Source organism: Babylonia areolata, chromosome 31 (genome assembly GCF_041734735.1).
Source record: "Babylonia areolata isolate BAREFJ2019XMU chromosome 31, ASM4173473v1, whole genome shotgun sequence".
Classification (NCBI taxonomy): Eukaryota; Metazoa; Mollusca; class Gastropoda; order Neogastropoda; family Buccinidae; genus Babylonia; species Babylonia areolata.
In genome coordinates, this window is record NC_134906.1 from 1852336 (window position 1) to 1874140 (window position 21805).

General features: G+C 41.5%; 1 protein-coding gene across 2 annotated transcripts in view; it reads right to left on the reverse strand.

The window, feature by feature from the left end:
* Positions 1-1605: 1605 nt before the first annotated feature.
* The window catches only part of LOC143275855 (flotillin-1-like), a 40630-nt gene continuing 20430 nt past the window's right edge, over positions 1606-21805 (reverse strand). For both annotated transcript variants that reach the window (XM_076580146.1, XM_076580145.1), the window contains exons 7-12: positions 19226-19378; positions 16596-16777; positions 15190-15235; positions 13647-13784; positions 12401-12565; positions 1606-10510 (exon numbers count right to left, since the gene is read on the reverse strand). In XM_076580146.1, the coding sequence (XP_076436261.1) occupies positions 10484-10510; positions 12401-12565; positions 13647-13784; positions 15190-15235; positions 16596-16777; positions 19226-19378 (711 nt within the window). In that variant the 3' untranslated portion in view covers positions 1606-10483. The remainder of the gene's footprint in view (positions 10511-12400; positions 12566-13646; positions 13785-15189; positions 15236-16595; positions 16778-19225; positions 19379-21805) is intronic.

Consider the following 21805-nt stretch of genomic DNA (forward strand, 5'->3'; position numbering starts at 1 on the left):
TAGACCTGCCTCTGATATGTTGATGTTTCATGTTACTAGGCCCCATCTCTCTACCTTGGGCACAGCAGAGTGAAAATAACAGACAACACCCGAAAAAGAGTGAAGAAAGAGAGGAAATATTGAAAAGTTAAAATAGTACTCATGATTTCCCAGTTTTGTGATTTTCCTGACAGTATTGCAATTTTTACTGCCTTCTCTGCCACAAGGAAAGAGGCGCCAGATGCTGATCATAACTTTAATGGGGCTGTGTCAAAAACCGTGTATGTCGCATCAATTTGTGGAATCCTTTAGGTAAAAAGTAGCAGTAATAATTGATTGCTTTGATATTTGTAAGCACATAGCAGAAGAAAGTGGAATCTAAAATAAACTTCTGCTTGGGAATCTTGTTCTTGCTGACCATGGATTTGATATTTGAGAAAAAGTAGGTTTGATTAATGTGTGGAGAAGTGAAAAATCCATCTTTCACCAAAGGCAAATATCAGATGCATACAATGGACAGAAAACTTGCATGTAAAATTGCCCTCTTTAGAATGTATACAGAAAGAGTAATTGGAAACCTGAGATGGAAAGACAGCATCTCATCACTATCAGATACTGAGGGGAAATGATGTGAAATTTGCCCTGTACTCTGCATGTGTGTGTGTGTGCGTGTGTGTTGTGTCAGAGTGTGTGTGTGTGTGTGTTCTTTCTTTGATTGAACATCTTTTCACTAAGGGTGATATTAGACGTCATGGTATGTGTGTGTGCGCGTGCACGTGTGTGTGTATGCGTGTGAGCACATGTTCGTGTGTGTGTGTGTGTGTGTGCTGTGTCAGTATGTGTGTTTGTTTTGTGCTGTGTTAGTGTGGGTGTGGGAGTGTTTGAGCTGTTGGCATGGCAACAAAACGGTTGTCCCTTGCAAAATTCTGTACAAAGTCCGCTTTGACAGGAAAATACACTTGTGGGCAGCAGAAAGAAAAAGAAAAAAGTGTAGTGCTGCACTGTAGAGGTGCAGGTGCACTGTCCCTGGGATGAGCAGCACGTATTTCACACAGAGAAGTCTGTTGTGAAAAAAAGTAATTAGATACATATAATACGTCTCCAACACAGGGCATCAGCTAATTAATTCTGGGTTCGCGAAGTTGTGTCAGCATTAGTGCAGGGTATCCTCTGGTGTGTGGCCTCCTAGCGACCCAACACTGATATGGTTCCAGGTGGACTGCAGGCACGGAGACTGCGACAGCTGAACAAGAGTGTGGCTGTTTATGGGGAACTTGGAAGGAATGGCAAGGGAGGAATGCCACCAAAACAGTGCAGATGATGGGACAGAAGAAAAAAGAGAAAAAGAAAAGAAAAAGAAGTAACTGTTGCTGTCAGTACTGATTTATGAGGTGGTGTCACAAAGAAGTTGTATCAGGGCTGGCAGTACTGAGCTCTGCCAATGTGACTCAGCAGCAGTACAATGGTACTTAAGTTTAATTCACACACACACACACATACATGCATGCATGCATGCACACAGACATATGCAAACACACACACACACACAAACACACACACCTGCCTAAACAACACACACAAACGCACACACACACACAACCTTACAAACAATGCACATCAAACCAATACAATAAAGACGTTTATTTTAGAAAAAAACAAAACCATGATGATTACAGTTGATACTTAGAACAATATTAATTTAGATTACAATGAAAAGTCATGCAAAACAGTTTGAATAATGTTGCAACATATATTTACAAACACAATGTATTACACTACCCGTTCTGTACACATGCTAACCAAACAAACAATGCATGCTCAAAATTACCACACAGAATGTATTTTATAATAGCAAGTTTGCTCACAAAAAATACAAACCTGATACATTATTCATCATAAATTAAAATCTCTTCACAGGAAATACTGGAGCCTTTATTTTCAATCAGACACAGCCTTAAAAAGTTTCATTTCATTGGTCGTAACTGAACTGAACGATGTTAGCAATACATGCAACTGATGATCCTAAACCCTTTGTCCAGTATGTATATATCTCCTGAGAACTAACCAAAAATAAACTGGGCATTGATGGCTTTTCACAAAATGAAAGAGTTGGTCATAAAAAGAAAAAGAAAAAAAAACAGAGGAGGAGGAAAAGAAAACTTCACAAATTTCCCTATTTGTGATCACGTAATGGGGCTTTTTCACTGGCGGGTTCCAGTTGTATTTCTGATCATTCAGTATGTTCTGGAGAGAAAACGTCAATGTTTTTTTGAGCCATTGTCAGTCAAACAGGTTCAAGGTGAAATACGGTAATGGTATACATGGTTAGTACATGAGAAATATGACTCATGACTGGGACACCTGTGAACAGAAAAATCATCTTCTGTCTGTATCTGGAGAAGAGTTCAAGTGGTGAATATTTCTAGGAAGCACAGTCCACTGTGGAACAGTAGTACTGTCCATGTTTGTTCTTGGGATAGCACTGTCAAAACATCATTCTGTTATATTGTAACGTCACTGTCTCAAGGTTCGTCACATCATTTTGTGCTGTTGTCACAAGTGGATATATGGTATCAACAATGTTGTTGAATAATTTGGGATCATGTCAAGCTGCTGATCATTGATTTCTTGTCCATTCCATCAATGGTGGTTGACAATTTCAGTCTGAACAGTCTGTCATTAAGGTTATCTTCAGTATTATGTGAAACCGACTTGTTCTCATTCCCAAGCCATATGAAGTTTTGTCTTCGTCCAAAGTGATCGAGTCATTCAGGCAACATCATCAGTTTTTTGGGCATCAGTCTGTGATAACTTTGTTGTTTGTGAACCATTATCATATATCCCATACATCCAATGGTCATCTTGTTCTGTGTCAAGTAAACAGAGTGGTGAGAACAGTTTGTCTGCAACCAATGTTCTGCCTTTCGCAACAAATGCATCATCTTCATCAAGGCAACAGTTCAGTTTCAAGGTGTCAGAGCGTACCGACAGATCCATATACGCTACATTGTATCTGCTGAAAAAAAAAAGAAAAAAAAAAAGCAGCAGATGCCACACCTTCCCATGTACGCAGTGATTAGGCCTTTAGAGACACTATAGAGTGTATGGTTGAACGCCACACGAGTTCACATTTTCTTAATCACCAGTGCATTTTGTTCCAGTCTGCAATCAGAACAATATCTGATGTTCATGGTTTCTGCACTTTGTAATGGTTCAGAGAATGGGTATGTATGAACAGGCTCATGCAGTAAAAAAAACTTCAGTTCGTCATCAGTGCTGTTTCACCTGGTTGCAACATCAAATGAGTCCAGTATAATAGTCCGAGTCATGAAAATGAGTTATTCAGAACAAGGTCAAACCAGCAAAATTGGGAATATTTGTTTCTCATACCTTAATTCACCTGCCTGAGAAATGATGGAAAATGCTAAGCAGGAAACCATGGCTTGAACTTGTGTGCATTTGCTTTTTTTGTTGTTATTAAAGGTCGCAGTGTTTCCAAATTGTGTTTATTGCAAAATTTTTAATGCTCATGTTTTGTTGTTGTTGATTTTCAAGTAAAAAGACATTTCCATGCCACCAAGCTTAAGTCTGGCTGGCTTCGCAGTCAATACTTTTTAAAATGAAAATGCGTTGAATTATACCTGAACCGTAGTTTATAACTTCTATGTTAGAACATCAGGTCCAAAAAATGAAAACTAGCTTAACAAAAATGACTATCAAGCATCTGATTATTTCTTTCATTCAGTCATCTTCTTCGTTACTTCATTTCAAGAATAAGGCCTCACAGGTATGGATCTTGACGAAGTGAACACCTATGTTTTGACTTCTGACGTTGAGGTCCAGTACTGTGAACCTGTCATACATTTTGTACCCGACAGTTTCTCTCCAAAGAAACGTCAGGAGTTATTATTTGCACATGAGTCATAGGAAAAAGTCTATCGTACTAACGTAGTCTCTTGAGATTCTGGTAAGTATGATTATTCAAACCTTGCCAGTTGAATAGTTCATCAAACCAACATCTCACACGTTAAACACTTCATCAATCCCACAAGTGTGAGTGTCAAAACTCCCGTGGGAGTCATGACCTGTGATGAGCATTCTGTACAACGCAAGTCTGGTAAGTGTGTTCATCAAGTCTCACTGAAACACTGTCAGTTCCTTGGTGTCGTCAACAGCCGTCTGGCATTGACACCTTAATAATTGTGACGTGGGTCCAAGTGCCAACTTGGAATTTGTGCCGAATGAGGCAGCAGCCTTTTGATCAATGATCATTGTACACGAATCAATGCCAACACTTATGGCAATTCAACAATTATCATTGCACATGAATCAATGTCGGTATCGTGATTCGACCTGTCCAATCTGATTGTCAACAGCATCAGCTGACCACAAGGGCCATCCCAAACCTGTTTGCATGGGAGCACTGGGGACTGGTCAATCAGTTAATGGTTCTGGTTGGTCAGTCAAGGGTTAAATTGGTTCATTATTAATCCACCATGGTTCATTATTAAGTCCACCTGTAAGTCCACCAATGAAACAGGTATACATATGGGCTTCCCCGTCTTCCCTTCAAAACCAACGCTCTCCAAAATCTGAACGTACAGAATCGTCATGCACACACAGTCTCCAGCCACAAGCTGATGAGGGAATTATGAAAACAGCTTAAGGTGTAAAGCGAAAAGGCCTGGCCAATAAACTCGGTGAGAGAATGCCGCGAAAGTGAAGGCTAGGAGACACAAAGCACTACCTCTAGTGAATTGGTTAGAATTGCAACTGTTGGCGGATGCTCTAGTTTTTCCCTCCCCCCTAACCCTCCTACACCCTTACCTCAAAGCAGAAGTCTTCTGACGATCCTGAATAATGCAAACAATCCTACACATTCTGAACTTGTTCTGTCTCTTGATTGTATTAATTTTGATGTTCTCACAATAATTCAGTTTGAAATGAATGTCAATACGCATCCAACATTTTCATCGACACAGTACAACATACATTTACTCCGTTTTTCCCTCCGTGAGAAGCTGGGATGTCACTCATATTGAAAAGCAGTATTGGAAGCTCTCTTGTTAGTTGACCGTACCTACAGCCCTGAAATGGCCCTGGTGGTCGGCTGGGCTACAAACCAAGTGACTGACCTGACCTACCTCTAGTGACACGTCTCGGTCTGTACTCCTTCAGACAAAAACCTGGCAGAGAAACAAGAGCAGAGGGAAACAACTCCGACAGAAGAACATAATCTTTCACAGTCAGTTACATTCTACTTCTTCGTCCTCGCTTTTGTGTGGGGGTAATTGCGAGACAGAGTACAGACCAAAACATATTGAATTGTGAGCTTTTCACTTCCACTCTGTGATCTATGCCGACTTCACACACTCTCAATGACAGAAGCGATACGGTGACGATCAGAACTGAGCAAGAAATTACTCTCTTTATATTTTCTCTTCCCCCCACCCCCCCAAAATCCCTTTACTGCTGAATATGATCAGTTCAAAACCAGAAAACATTTTGTAAAATAAAAATCTTTCATGCAGATAGTTACACGTTTATTACCTAACAATATCATAAAATCCATCAAAACACACTATCATAAAATCCATCAAAACCCAAATGGTTCTCAATCATCACCAGAAATACAAGTGATGCTTGGTCTCAGTCCTGTCGTTTCTAGCCCAGCCAACCACAAAGGGCCATCAGTCCTCCACTCAGAAGTCAGTATAAAACATGGTCTTTTTCAGTAACTCAGTCCTTCCAAGTGAGAGGTGAGGTACGGAGAGCTCCTGACTGCGGTGAAATGATAACAGAGGTGACTGTGACAAAAATAAATTTTCCAATTGGAGACAAAAGGTGCGTGTCACTGCTTCTGTCATGCAGCGTGCAGGAACTCACCGTCGTCTGACTTCCTTCTGAGCTTTAACGTTATCTTTGTTCCACAGAAAACATCGCACAGTAAGAGAGAACAGTTTTATGCTGGTCAGCAACTACAACAAAACGAGGCATTTAACCTCCTCTTATTTTTTCCCAGCAACCAGCAAATTATTTCCAATTCCAATACAAAACCACTGCTGCCTTCGTTAACAAAATTAAAACAAAAAACCCAGCAACAACAACAACAACAATTAATCATCAACATTCACGCTGAAGGAGACAAATAAACAATGACAAAACGAGTACAACAGCAAAAATGAATCTCATGAACAGAAAACTTGAGTCATTGAGGTTGAACACAGGCAAAAGCACTTTCCTGCAACAAAAACCTCCCAAACCTGAGAACTGAAATCTAGCCAGTGATAAAGGAGGAACACATGATTGCATATCAAACCAAAAAAATTATAAATAAAACCCAAAGAAATTGACTCGGCTCTATGTTGGAAAACAAGGAAAAAAGAACCCAACAAAAGAGGACTAACTGCAGGCAGTATCAACAAAAGAAAAGGGTTACCAAAACCCAGTAAGATTAAGCGCTACCAGGCCTGACTCTACTTCAGATCATGTAGACCAATCAAGCCTCTCAGGACTAGGAATGGGCATGACAAACACATTTCTGTGGACAACACTGAGGCGGTGTGTAATCCCTTCAGACACAGACGTTAACATTTTGTTAGTCATACTCGCTCTTCTACACGCAATCAAATAAAAGCAACCCTTTTCTAACTGATATTTATATCAATTTTATTCATATTTTGATAATAGAGGTTGTCTTTTGGTGGAAAGAGTTTTCTCTGAAACATCAGTTTCAGACGAAGCCCCATCCATGTGCCGTTCTGGATAATAATAAATAGACCGGAGGTTGCTGTTTTTCACAGGCATGATGTGTACTTTCGCCAAATTGTGCTCGACATCAAAATATTTCAGCAGTTAAACAGTAATAATAAAGCTATCAACAGAAAGAAGGGAAACAACAATGAAACTCGGAGGATAAGTCCTCTTTGTGATACATAATTCAGGTCTGTCCACTGTTGCAGTCAAGTAATATTTGCGGTTCATAAGGTGACTTTCAAGAAGAATTTTTGGGTATTATGCTGCAAGTAAAACAGTATAATAAACCTAAGAAGTGAAACATACAGTAAACAAACACAATAATAAATATATAACAAAAGCCTGCGTCAAATCAGAATTACCACAATACCAACTCAAACAAATCACATCAACACCAACTTCACAGATCAACATAAGCAGCAACATCAAAGCACCTGACACAAACGGTCTCCAAAAAATGCCCGAAAGTTCTTGTCAAATCACTCATGACACATGCTCAATTTAAGTCGAGAAATTTCTGCTGTTTTGTAGTGACATCGCCGTCACATTCTTTTACCAAGCCTCCAGCAATCGATTCCAGAAAAATCAGAATTACACAGGTGATACCTGGATTTTTTTTCCACACAGGTACATAGTGACTACTGATCCACAATACAAGAGAGAGGAAAGTGGTCATGGAAGCTGTTGTTAACAGAAACCATTTCTAAATGAAGTTTCTGGGGAGCATAATATTTCTTAAACTGTCTGCAGATCATCATCTGTTGATGGAATCAAGAATACAGTGACTTAAGAAGGCTGTGGAATCTTCAGGAATCACTTTTGTATATCACACTCAAGGTTTTTAACTGACTGATCAGCTTCAATGTCGTAAAAATATTCAGTTGCGAAGTTTTCTGTTCTCTCTCTTTTGGCCTTACTATTCTTTGTATTTCTTAGGTCTGAATCAAAGACAAGTGTCTCTCTTTTGGTCTTTCTGTTCTTTATATTTCTTAGGTCTGGATCAACAAGCTGTATTTTGTTGCAACGATTGCGTTATCGTATGCTCTTCGGAAAGCACTGTCATCTGTAATGCTGGAAGCGAACTCAGAAATTCAAAAATGAACAAAACATATGCATGTACATTATGTACAAAACATGATAACGTCAATGACACAACAAAGTATGACCTGACCAAAAAAACAAACAACAAAAAAAAGGGTGAAATTCTCTACAGATCCTTCAGCATGACGAGGTTCACATAATGTTCTTTATAAGCCAGTCAGAAACTTCGGTAAGAAAAAGAAGTACATGCTGAGCTATTCCCTCTTCCCCTAGTATGGAACAAAACACACACACACATACACGCATACAAAACAATTTAACAAAAACACACACACAAACAAATCAGAAACAATGCAACAAACAAATACACAAACAAACAATTCAACAAACAACACAAACACACACAAACAAACAAAACAAACAACAACAAAGGCCAACATGTGATTAACTGAGCAATTCATCACCAATGAAACCATCATGTCAATCTGAAAAACATGACAATACTTCACAAACTAACACAACAACAACAATCAACATTCCAAGCACTCCCTTCTTCTTTCCAAACTAATGGCAAAATGTAAAACCTATATTTAAGTAACTTTCTTTTCCCCCTTTACAAACAAATATCCTTGCTTAAAGATAACTGTTAATAAAAGAACATACATGAAACATTACTGGACAATTATCACCCATTATATATATATCTTAAACCCCTGACCGGGCTAAAATTGCCTGGTTTTACTTTCAGAAAACAGTATCTATCATTTTAGTTAAACCACTAATACAATAAAAGTATATCCATGAGCACTTACACACATACATGAAGTCAGTGTAACAAACACAAATCTTCAACTGAGTAAAACACAACATCTTCATTTGACTATTTATGTAAATGAGCGTCAAAATACTGCCAACAGTTTAACACAAATACGTTAATACAGAAACAGTTCAACACAAATACCTTAATACAGAAATAAACATAAATAACAAAAGCAACACTCTCTCCTCCATATCCACAAATGTTATAACTGTAACAGAGTGGGAGAAAATTCCACGCTAGCTTGTTAACATTTACTATTCTGCGGATGATGATTCCTCAAATATTATGTTAATGACTGACTTCATCTCCTTGGGGCTCAATGCACTGAACTGTCACCTGTCTATCATCCTGCCAACGGCAGTCTTTATCTCATGCAACTTTGACCTGACAAGTCTATTTCTTATCATTATGTTAATCACTGTCTCCATTCCAAGTTGTTCTGTTCAATGCTTATCATCTGTTAAATGTTTCATAGGTAAAATGTTTATTATCACTGATTAATTGTTTACCTAAGTGTTTATAATTTGTTAACAGTTGTTGTTTTTTTCATTTTTAGATGATTATCATTTCAACAACAACCAACTTCATCTCCTGAAAGCTATAAGTCTGGTCTGTTATGTTATTTGTAACATGTTTACTATCATCATGACCAAGCCCAATCCCTACAGGCTTTGAATTTTTTTTTTAATTTAAAGTCAAACGTTTTCTACTTCTGCTGCTGGAAAACAACATCTCCCTGCGGAATGAACCAAATAAATGACTATAAATCAACAAGCCATGTAACAAAGGTAAGCATATTGGCCAGTAGGAATAAAATCAATAAATAATATCAATTAATAACACAACAACAATACTGACAACAAAATGACAAGAGAGAACACACTTAGAGAACACACTTTTGAGCTCCTCAATACCAGTGAACCAGTTCAGAACCCTCTGCTTTTGCCAGTTTCAGTTTCAGTAGCTCAAGGAGGCGTCACTGCGTTTGGACAAATCCATATACACTACACCACATCTGCCAAGCAGATGCCTTACCAGCAGCGTAACCCAACGCGCTTAGTCAGGCCTTGAGAAAATTTTTAAAAAGTGAATAATAATAGATAAGCTTACATAAATAAATAAATAAATAATAATTATAATATAAAAAAGGTAGTAGTAATAATTTTGCCAGCATTTGTTAATCTCAATCAAATATTTGATGCCCCATGATTCGGGAGAAACGAACAAAACCAACAACAACAAAAAAGTTTTCCTTTCCTCCTCAACTTAAAAAAAAAGGATTCAGTCCAATCAAAGCATGCTTTTTTCATTAAGAAATTACAACTTTTACAAATTTATATATATACATATATATATACAAGTTTCTGTGCTGTGATTCTATGACCTTGAACTTTTGTCTCTCCATACCGCCCCCCCCTACCCTCCCACCACAAAAAGAAGGGGGAAAACCCTGAAAAGAATGGAAAGTCACACTAACATCAGCAAGCAAACCAACCAACCAAAAAAAAAAAAACCCAAAAAAACTTGTACACCATTTCTTCTTCCATGTTACTACAACAAGTCTATAAAAAAGTCTACTTATAACAAAACTAAAAAAGAAAGAACACCAGATTTTTTCACACATCAGATAGCATGCACATCAGACCTAAAGCAATATGAAAGGTACAAACAAGTCGTAGAAAAAAAAAAAAGGGAAGTAATGTGTATATGTATAAGTGTATGAAGAAGGCTGCATACAGCACTTGAGTAGTACGTCAGTCCGTCCAATGATACTGAGGCGAACACACATCCTGCATGGCGATTGGTCAGTCAGGATGGGGGGAGTGGGGGGGGAGGGGGAGGAGGGAAGGGGGGGGGAGGGGTCCGAGTCAACAAGCGCCGTCGTCTTTACTTGGCCTGCTGCAGTTTCATGGACTGAAAAGAAAAAAATAAAATAATAAAATAAAAATCAATTGAATATCGTTATCTAAACCAGACACAGAAAATTTAACACAATATGAGTTAAAATAAATGCATTGTTGGCAGTGACTTATACTTGGAATGCAAAGAAGTTTGTTGCCAAAGTCCTTTACCAATGTATGAGTCTTAATACCAAAACAAGGTAAAAAGAACCATTCTACCACCTCCCTGCTTGTCATGAAGTTGGTGTCCATTGCAGATGTTATAAAACCTTAGAATTTATTCATCTTCTGTATGCTTTTCATTATGTATAAATACATGCATGCAATTCACATCTTAGCAAACACGTAAACAAATCTGCAATATCAATCAGGTACATTTCACCATATACAACAAAATGTCCATAAATTTGTTGACAGACAGACATCACATCAGTGAATCTGAATATCTTCCTAAATAAAACAACAACAAAAAAATGTAATAATACATTAAAATGAGACAAAAGTTTTACATTTAAAAAACAAAACAAAAACAAAACAAAAACAACCAAAAACAAACAGCAAAAGCAATTCTTAACAAACATAAGAGGTTAGATTTTACATAATCAGCAAACAGAGGACCTTAAATGCTTCATGATAAGAGCACAGCACCTTTGCTCTTTTAAAATAAGACAACAGAAATTTGTTCTGAAGGTAAAAACTTTCATGGTCACTCTCTCTCTCTTTTGTACCCCCAAGCTCTTTTAAAATAAGACAACAGAAATTTGTTCTGAAGGTAAAAACTTTCATGGTCACTCTCTCTCTCTCTTGTAACCCCAAGCTCTTTTAAAATAAGACAACAGAAATTTGTTCTGAAGGTAAAAACTTTCATGGTCACTCTCTCTCTCTTTTGTACCCCCAAGCTCTTTTAAAATAAGACAACAGAAATTTGTTCTGAAGGTAAAAACTTTCATGGTCACTCTCTCTCTCTTTAGTACCCCCAAGCTCTTTTAAAATAAGACAACAGAAATTTGTTCTGAAGGTAAAAACTTTCATGGTCACTCTCTCTCTCTCTTTTGTACCCCCAAGCTCTTTTAAAATAAGACAGAAATTTGTTCTGAAGGTAAAAACTTTCATGGTCACTCTCTCTCTCTTTTGTACCCCCAAGCTCTTTTAAAATAAGACAACAGAAATTTGTTCTGAAGGTAAAAACTTTCATGGTCACTCTCTCTCTCTCTTTTGTAACCCCAAGCTCTTTTAAAATAAGACAACAGAAATGTGTTCTGAAGGTAAAAACTTTCATGGTCACTCTCTCTCTTTTGTACCCCCCACTGCCCACTTCCACTCTCTTCCCCTACCCCCAGGCCTTTCTTCTTTCAGCCAAAAGGACATCAGGAATTGTACTGCACATTTTTCTTATTGGAATGCATTGCATCGTATCGTATTGCATCGTACTGCATTGTATTGCATTGCGTTGCGTTGCGTTACCCTTTGTTACAACAGATAATGTTTGTGTCAAATTCGGGCCATTCTTCATGGCAAGCGTATGTAGCTACAGTACAGCGACACCATTCTTTTTCTTCCTTTTTTCCTGTCTGAAAGTGTATTTGTTTCACCATCGAAGTGTATTTTTCAGCAAAAGTAACGGTCGTGTTGCCCTGAGTTCTTTTACCTGTGCCAAGCGCATGCCATACACGGGACCTTGGTTTATCACCTCATCCAAATAGCTAGCATACAGACCAACTCTTAAGGTTCAGTGGAGGGAGAGAAAATACTACCGAGTGCGGGATTCGATCCCGTGCACTCAAGATTATCCTGCTTCCAGGGCAGACGTCTGGCCACCAGACCACCACTCCACCTGCTGTCCAAGGGAAAGCACTGTTCTCCCTCCATCCCTCTCTCACCCCCTCCCCTGACCCCAAGTTACCTTGGCAATGTTGATGCCGGTCAGGTTCTCCACCACAGAGGGCAGTTTCTCCATGATGGACATCACCTCGGAAGTCAGTTTGTGGGCGCCCACGTCGCCCTTGCCGCTGGACACCATGGTGATCTTCTTGGTGTTGGTCAGTGGCTGGGCGATCTCCGCGGCAACCTGGAAACCAGGAACGCAAACGTAAAGAACATGAGCAGCCAGAACGTGTGCGTGCACTCACGCACATTCACACACACAGAACACAAATTATGAAACAGTACAAGCCATTACGCACACGCTTGTGCGCATCAACACACATAGAACACAGAGCATGATCAAGTACAAGCCAGCGGGTGTGCGACTCGCACACAATAACAAATACAGATCACAAAGTATTGAACAGTGCAAGCCAACCAGAATGTGTGTACACTCATGCACATCAACACACACAGAACACAAAGTATAAAACAGTACAACCCATCCCACATACTCCCACACAACACACCCTCACCACCCATCCCCTCTCTGCACACACACCCATCCATCCCCTACACACACACCACCCATCCACCCCCTACACACCCTCACACAACCACCCCCTACACACACACACACCACCCATCCACCCCCTACACACCCTCACACACACACACCACCAGGGGTGCAAGTGGAAAAAAGTGGCAAGACTGAAGTCCGGTCTTCTATGATTTTCCGTCCTAGGCGATTTTTTTCTCTCGGTAAAATACAGAGTTTCAGGGCTAAGTAACAGTGTGTGTGTGTGTGCCTCTCTCTCTCTCTCTCTCTCACACACACACACACACACACACACACACACATTCTCTCTGTTCTCGCTTTCCAACGAACAGTCCCATCCGGCTTCCAGCGGCAAAAATGGGAGTCGTACACAGCGCGCGCGGCCAGACACAGCTGGCGCTGGCTTCAGTTTAGCTAAGCACTGGTCAACCAGTCAAGAGAGTTCCATCTTCCGGTGAATAGTTCAGTATTCAAGTTCCGACCAAAACTTTCCCGGACCAAAAGCATAGGGACAAAAAAAAAAAAAAAAAAAAAAAAAAAATCGAAATTTCATCAAGACGGAAATCCGTATGAGACGGAACCACTTGCACCCCTGCACCACCCATCCACCCCCTACACACACACACACACACCACCCATCCACCCCCTACACACACACCACCCATCCACCCCCTACACACACACACACACCACCCATCCACCCCCTACACCCCCTCCCACACCTGACCTTGGGCAGAGTCTCCAGCACCATGTCCACCATGGCGGCATCCTGGTAGTCCTTCCAGGCGTCGGCCTTCTTGGCCATCTGCTCGGCCTCTGCATGGGCCTTGGCCTCAATGGCGAATGCCTCGGCCTCTCCCTTCACCTGCAGCAAGAATAATAATAATAATAATAATAATAATTAGTATCTATATAGCGACAGGCACAATAGCCGAGTGGTTAAAGCGTTGGACCCTCAATCTGAGGGTCCCGGGTTCGAATCGCGATGGCGCGTGGTGGGTAAAGGGTGGAGATTTTTCCAATCTCCCAGGTCAACATTATGTGCAGACCTGCTCAGCCACCGATATTTTCTCCCCCTCCACTAGACCTTGAGTGGTGGTCTGGACGCTAGTCATTCGGATGAGATGATAAACCGAGGTCCCACGTGCAGCATGCACTTAGCGCACGTAAAAGAACCCACGGCAACAAAAGGATTGTTCCTGGCAAAATTCTGTAGAAAAATCCACATCGATAGGAAAAGCAAATAAAACCGCACGCAGGAAAAAATACAAAAAAAAATTGGGTGGCGCTGTAGTGTAGTGACGTGCTCTCCCTGGGGAGAGCAGCCCGAATTTCACACAGAGAATCTGTTGTGATAAAAAGAAATACAAATACAAAGTAGAAGAAAGTCAGGAACGATCAAAGGAGAGCAGAGAGCGCGACGAAGTGCACACAACAAAACATCGAATAAAACATCACAAACAGACACAAACAATGTAAGATATATGAATCCCGAGACGAAAACGTCCCAGAGAGCCGCAACAAACAACAAACATGCATGAAAATGATATTTCTAATGCATAAAAGGTTGGCAAAGACAGCGCAAATTGATAATGTCACTTATCTGAAAAATGGTGGCCATTTTTGTGTATAGTGCATGAAGTAAGCATAACAGGTTGAATATAATGTGTGCCATTTGCCTTCCAGATTCTTTTTCATAGTTCACAGTAAACATATATATATTTAATTTTTATTTTATTTATTATTATTTTTTTGTACGCTTATAGTTGACTTCATCAAGTTTTTGCGCCTTATACATATTATTATTAATAGTAGTAGTTCTTTTTTTTTTTCTCAAGGCCTGACTGAGCGTGTTGGGTTACGCTGCTGGTCAGGCATCTGCTTGGCAGATGTGGTGTAGCGTATATGGATTTGTCCGAACCCAGTGACGCCTCCTTGAGCTACTGAAACTGAAACTCACAGTAAACAGGGCTAAATGGATCAAACCTTGCTTGCATACTGTTTTACAAAATACTCACACAGACTTGTGATGTCTTGCTTCAAATATTACCCAACCCCCCTCCCCAACCCGCATAAGAGACAGAAACATAACAAAACATTTCTCACATGGACAATGATGAAAACAAAGATGACAAAAAAGCACAATGCAGAAAAAAAAACAGCAATGAATCTGTCGTCAGGACAGTGATGATGAAACTATTACACTTGAAAAACACAGTGACAAATATGGGGGGGGGGTTGGGGGGGGAACACCACCATCACAACCTTACCTGAATGGCTTCCGCATCAGCCTCTGCTTCCATCACCACCCTCTGTCTGTTGACAATAAAGTTAAATAATATGAAACACTGTTCCCCCCCGAAAACGGAGTATGGCTGCCTACAAGGCGGAGTAAAAATGGTCATACACGTAAAAGCCCACTAGTGTACATAGAAGTTGCAGCCCCTAACGAAGAAGAAGGAGAAGAAGAAGAAACACTGTTTCACATGCTATTTCCTCTATCTTTACCATTAAATTAAAAAAAAAAAAAATTTTCTCAACCCTTTGCCTGTTAAACTGTGGTGAAATGAAATGTGTGACATGAATCTGAAATGCATTTACTGCTACTGAGTGGTTTTAAAGTGGTGTCATTCATTTTGCTGATCAAAAGTAATGCAGATCCAAGGATGTCTGAATAGATCAGGGTGACTGACATCCTGACCTGTAAGCTCTGCCTTATGTCAGTGAGGTGACAGCGCTTCACTGACATCCTGACCTGTAAGCTCTGCCTTATGTCATTGAGGTGACAGCGCTTCACTGACATCCTGACCTGTAAGCTCTGCCTTATGTCATTGAGGTGACAGCGCTTCACTGACATCCTGACCTGTAAGCTCTGCCTTATGTCAGTGAGGTGACAGCGCTTCACCGACAAGAAGACTCACCAGCAGCAATCACCAGGTGAAATACAAAGAAATTCAATATTGCATGCTAATGATAAAATGCATAATCTGAACTCAATCTATACAGTTAACCCCCCACACCCCCACCCCCACCCCCCAAAAAAAGAAGAAAAAAAGAAACAGCATTGCCTAAAATTCTCACACAAAGAAATCCATTGTGATGAGAAAGTTATAAAAAACAATATAACTCAACTTTTTCTTCTCACAGAACCAAGATCTCTCTACCTCACCCAGAAACCAATAACATAAACTAAGCAACAAACACACAAATAAAACCTATAAAAAACCAAAAAAATAAATGAATAAAACTCAACTAAAAACCAAACACAAACAAAAACCCTGTCAAAGAAAAGTGATCATACTTGTAAGCTCAAAACACACACACACACACACACACACACACAGCCCTCAACAACAGCTAAAAGTGACCATACCTGTAAGCTCAAATCCAACACACAAACAAACAAAACCTTCTACAGAAGATAAAAGAAATTCAACTTGTAAGCTGAAAACACACACACACACACACACACACACACCTCTCTACAACAGATAAAAGAAATCATACTTGTAAGCTCAAAACCAACAGAAAAAAAACCCCTATGCAAAACCTTAAAGTAATCATACCTCTATACTCAAAACAAACACTCAAAACCAACACACACACACACACACACACACACACACACACCCAAAGCCCTCCACAAAAGCTCCACAAAAAAAGCAGTGCTACATACTTGTTGGCTTCAGCCAGCTTCTCCAGACGGAACTTCTCGGCCTCGGCAGGCTTTCGCACCTGGGAGTCCAACTCCCTCTCACGGCGAACGATCTCCTGCTCCTGCACCTGGATCTGCTGAGCACGTTCAATGACCGTCACCTGCATGGACTCCTCACGGATGCGCTGCTTGGTCTTGGCGGCCTGTACAAACGCATCGTTACAGGGGTGTCTTGTTGTTTTGTTGACAGGTGTGCTGAAATGACTTTTTTTATTGTCCACCCGAAAACAGAGTATGGCTGCCTACATGGCGGGGTAAAAACGGTCATATACGTAAAAACCCACTCGTGTACATGTAAGTGAATGTGCAAGTTGCAGCCCATGAACGAAGATGAGAATGTCCACAACAGGTATCCCTCCCTCTCTCCATCCCATCCCTCACTATTAGTATTATCCTGCTTCACCACCCCTCAACACACAACACAAAGATTATAAGCCATCCACTCCACCCCCATCTGACCCCTTTCCCCACCCCAGAAGTGAGGCATCCTTCACCCCCATCTGACCCCTTTCCCCACATCCTCCACCCCCATCTGACCCCTTTCCCCACATCCTCCACCCCCATATGACCCCTTTCCCCACATCCTCCACCCCCATCTGACCCCTTTCCCCACCCCGAAAGTGAGGCATCCTCCACCCCCATCTGACCCCTTTCCCCACATCCTCCACCCCCATCTGACCCCTTTCCCCACATCCTCCACCCCATCTGACCCCTTTCCCCACATCCTCCACCCCCATCTGACCCCTTTCCCCACATCCTCCACCCCCATCTGACCCCTTTCCCCACCCTGAAAGTGAGGCATCCTCCACCCCCATCTGACCCCTTTCCCCACATCCTCCACCCCCATCTGACCCCTTTCCCCACCCCGAAAGTGAGGCATCCTCCACCCCCATCTGACCCCTTTCCCCACATCCTCTACCCCCATCTGACCCCTTTACCCACATCCTCCACCCCCATCTGACCCCTTTCCCCACATCCTCCACCCCCATCTGACCCCCATCTATGCGGAGAAAACGGAAGTAGCTACGGCCGATAACCTCCCTAAGTAGGTTACCTCCCCTGTGCATCCCTGACTAGCACCCTCTTTTTCCGGCAGCCATCTTGACTCATGATCCTATGCTCTTCATAAGTTTTTTTCATATTTCTGTGTGTCTATCGATTCTTTGACACTCATGTTTTGTATCTGATGAAGACTTGTATCAGGTCACAAACTTACTTAGCTCGTTTGGCCAATCGAGCTAAAATTATGGCGCAATCTCAATCGTAAGGGCCCTCTACCTCGGGTTCTCTCTTTCTCCTGTTGGAGCGTGGGAGCTCGACTGGACTTTCTGTTATTCTGTGGAGCTAAAGCTACACTGCCTTTCTGTCAGCAAACATGTCAACATTTTCCTTCTTTTACAGATTAATTCCTGTGTCAAATCAAACCTAATTATGGTGCTCAGTCCTTGCTGACCACTAAGGCCATTTCAAGGCTATCACCATGTTAGCATCCACTTAAAGTCAAGGGTAAAAAAAAAGTACAATAAAAACAAATCACTGCTTCAATCTTTTCACTCAAAATAGTTTTAAAATCTTCCAGAATATAAAACATTCAAATCTGATTAAAAATGTTCACTTCTTTTAATAAGTCCACAAGTGCCCATGGAGGTACATCACGATACAAAGTCTTCAGAGAATCTGCCGTGTAATGTCAATGTGTCTACGATCATGCAGATCCCAGTAGTCAATGAGCATGTGTTTCACAGTGAGAGGCTCATCGCTGGGAATACATCGAAGGGCCTCCTCCCCTTTTAACAAGTGAAAATATGTAAGAAAAGAGTGCCCAATTATTCTTGTATCTCGAACCTACCTGCGATGGGCTCAATAGCCAAGTGGTTAAAGAGTTGGACTTTCAATCTAATGGTCCTGGATTCAAATCTCAGTAACAGCGCCTGGTGAATAAAGGGTGGAGATTTTTCCGATCTCCCAGGTCAACATATATGCCTGAACCCCCTTCGTGTGTATACGCAAGCAGAAGATCAAATACACATGTTAAAGATCCTGTAATCCATGTCAGCGTTCGGTGAGTTATGGAAACACAACCGGCATGCACACCCCTAAAAACTGAGTATGGCTGCTGACACGGCGGGGTAAAAACGGTCATACATGTAAAAGCCCACTCATGTACACACGAACTTCTTCTTCTGCGTTCGTGGGCTTCAACTCCCACGTTCACTCGTATATACACGAGTGGGCTTTTTATTTGTATGACCGTTTTTACCCTGCCATGTAGGCAGCCATACTCCGCTTTCGGGGGTGTGCATGCTGGGTATGTTCTTGTTTCCATAACCCACCGAACGCTGACATGGATTACAGGATCTTTAACGTGCGTATTTCATCTTATGCTTGCGTATACACACGAAGGGGGTTCAGGCACTGGCAGGTCTGCACATATGTTGACCTGGGAGATCGTAAAAATCTCCACCCTTTACCCACCAGGTGCCGTCACCGTGATTCGAACCTGGGACCCTCAGATCGAAAGTCCAATGCTTTAACCATTCGGCTATAGCGCCCGTCATACACACGAACGAAGAAGAAGAAGAAGAACCTACCTGCAGATCGTAGGCAAGATCAGCCTGGGCCTTGGTGGTCTGGACCTCCATGTCGTACTCCGCTTTCTTCAGTTCAAAGTCACGCTGCGATTTGGCGATCTCTATGTCGTTAATGTAACGAGCCTGCATGCGCTTCTCTTCTGCGAGAGCTTCCTGTGTGGAACAGAGAGCCAAGGGTCGCAAGTGAGAGACTGTGCATCAACACATGAAGGGAGAGACTGTGCATCAACACATGAAGGGAGAGACTGTGCATCGACACATGAAGGGAGAGACTGTGCATCAACACATGAAGGGAGAGACTGTGCATCAACACATGAAGGGAGAGACTGTGCAGCAACACATGAAGGGAGAGACCTTATGACACATGAAGGGAGAGACTGTGCATCAACACATGAAGGGAGAGACTGTGCATCAACACATGAAGGGAGAGACTGTGCAGCAACACATGAAGGGAGAGGCTGTGCATCAACACATGAAGGGAGAGACTGTGCAGCAACACATGAAGGGAGAGACTGTGCATCAACACATGAAGGGAGAGGCTGTGCATCAACACATGAAGGGAGAGACTGTGCATCAACACATGAAGGGAGAGACTGTGCATCGACACATGAAGGGAGAGACTGTGCATCAACACATGAAGGGAGAGACTGTGCATCAACACATGAAGGGAGAGACTGTGCATCGACACATGAAGGGAGAGACCTTATGACACATGAAGGGAGAGACTGTGCATCGACACATGAAGGGAGAGACTGTGCATCAACACATGAAGGGAGAGACTGTGCATCAACACATGAAGGGAGAGACTGTGCATCGACACATGAAGGGAGAGACCTTATGACACATGAAGGGAGAGACTGTGCATCGACACATGAAGGGAGAGACTGTGCATCGACACATGAAGGGAGAGACTGTGCATCAACACATGAAGGGAGAGGCTGTGCATCGACACATGAAGGGAGAGACCTTATGACACATGAAGTGAGAGACTGTGCATCGACACATGAAGGGAGAGACCTTATGACACATGAAGGGAGAAACCTTATGACACATGAAGTGAGAGACTGTGCATCAACACATGAAGGGAGAGACTGTGCATCGACACATGAAGGGAGAGACTGTGCATCAACACATGAAGGGAGAGACTGTGCATCAACACATGAAGGGAGAGTGAAGGGAGAGACAGTGCATCGACACATGAAGGGAGAGACTGTGCATCGACACATGAAGGGAGAGACTGTGCATCAACACATGAAGGGAGAGACTGTGCATCAACACATGAAGGGAGAGTGAAGGGAGAGACAGTGCATCGACACATGAAGGGAGAGACTGTGCATCAACACATGAAGGGAGAGTGAAGGGAGAGACTGTGCAGCAACACATGAAGGGAGAGACTGTGCATCAACACATGAAGGGAGAGTGAAGGGAGAGACTGTGCATCAACACATGAAGGGAGAGACTGTGCATCGACACATGAAGGGAGAGACTGTGCATCGACACATGAAGGGAGAGACTGTGCAGCAACACATGAAGGGAGAGACTGTGCAGCAACACATGAAGGGAGAGACTGTGCATCGACACATGAAGGGAGAGACCTTATGACACATGAAGGGAGAGACTGTGCATCAACACATGAAGGGAGAGACTGTGCAGCAACACATGAAGGGAGAGACCTTATGACACATGAAGGGAGAGGCTGTGCATCAACACATGAAGGGAGAGACTGTGCAGCAACACATGAAGGGAGAGACTGTGCAGCAACACAAAGGGAGAGACTGTGCATCGACGCATGAAGGGAGAGACCTTACAACACTGTTTCTTTCAGCATGCAATTTTACTTGTTTGATAAAAGGTGTGTTGGGTTGTTGTTGTTTTTGTTTTTTTGCTTTTGTTTTTGACATTCTAAACTGGCGTTATAAATTAGTGTATGTTTCTTCAAAACAAGTTCATTCTGTACATCTTTTTTTTTTCCTTTACCAGAAATGTAATTGCATAAATGTTTATTCAAGATCTGTTATTTCTGCATGAGTTTGTTGGTTTTTGTTGTTGGATGTGGTGGTGGTAGTTGTTGGTAGTGTTGTTGTTTTTTTGTATTTCTTGGTTGTTGTTGTTTTTTCTTTGTGTGTGTGTATGGGGAGGTAAATCTAATCAGAGATACAGTTTTGTAAAAGTTTCTGCAAGAGCAATAACTGATTATTCTGCACAAGATAGGTTGGTTTGTTTTTTTTATATCTGTGACAAATCTCTTTGCACACCATGAGCGATAAGAACCACTACCTACTGTTCTCTTCCTATGACAATTTTCACATCTATTACCACTAGATGAGGACAAACATTACCAGCAATAGTTGGAACATCACTTAAGATGCAACTGTGCTAACAATCATTCAAATGCTAACAATGTTATGAGTTTTCATTTTACTGGTTAAAAAAAAGACGATATCACTGTATGTAATCAAGTTTGAAAAATGAAAAAAAAACCCAGAAAGAATAAATAAGTCAACAAAATGAAGGGTAGTAACAATGAATCACTGAACTACCAGCTTCTGATATAACTATGGTGTTACAAAACACATCATG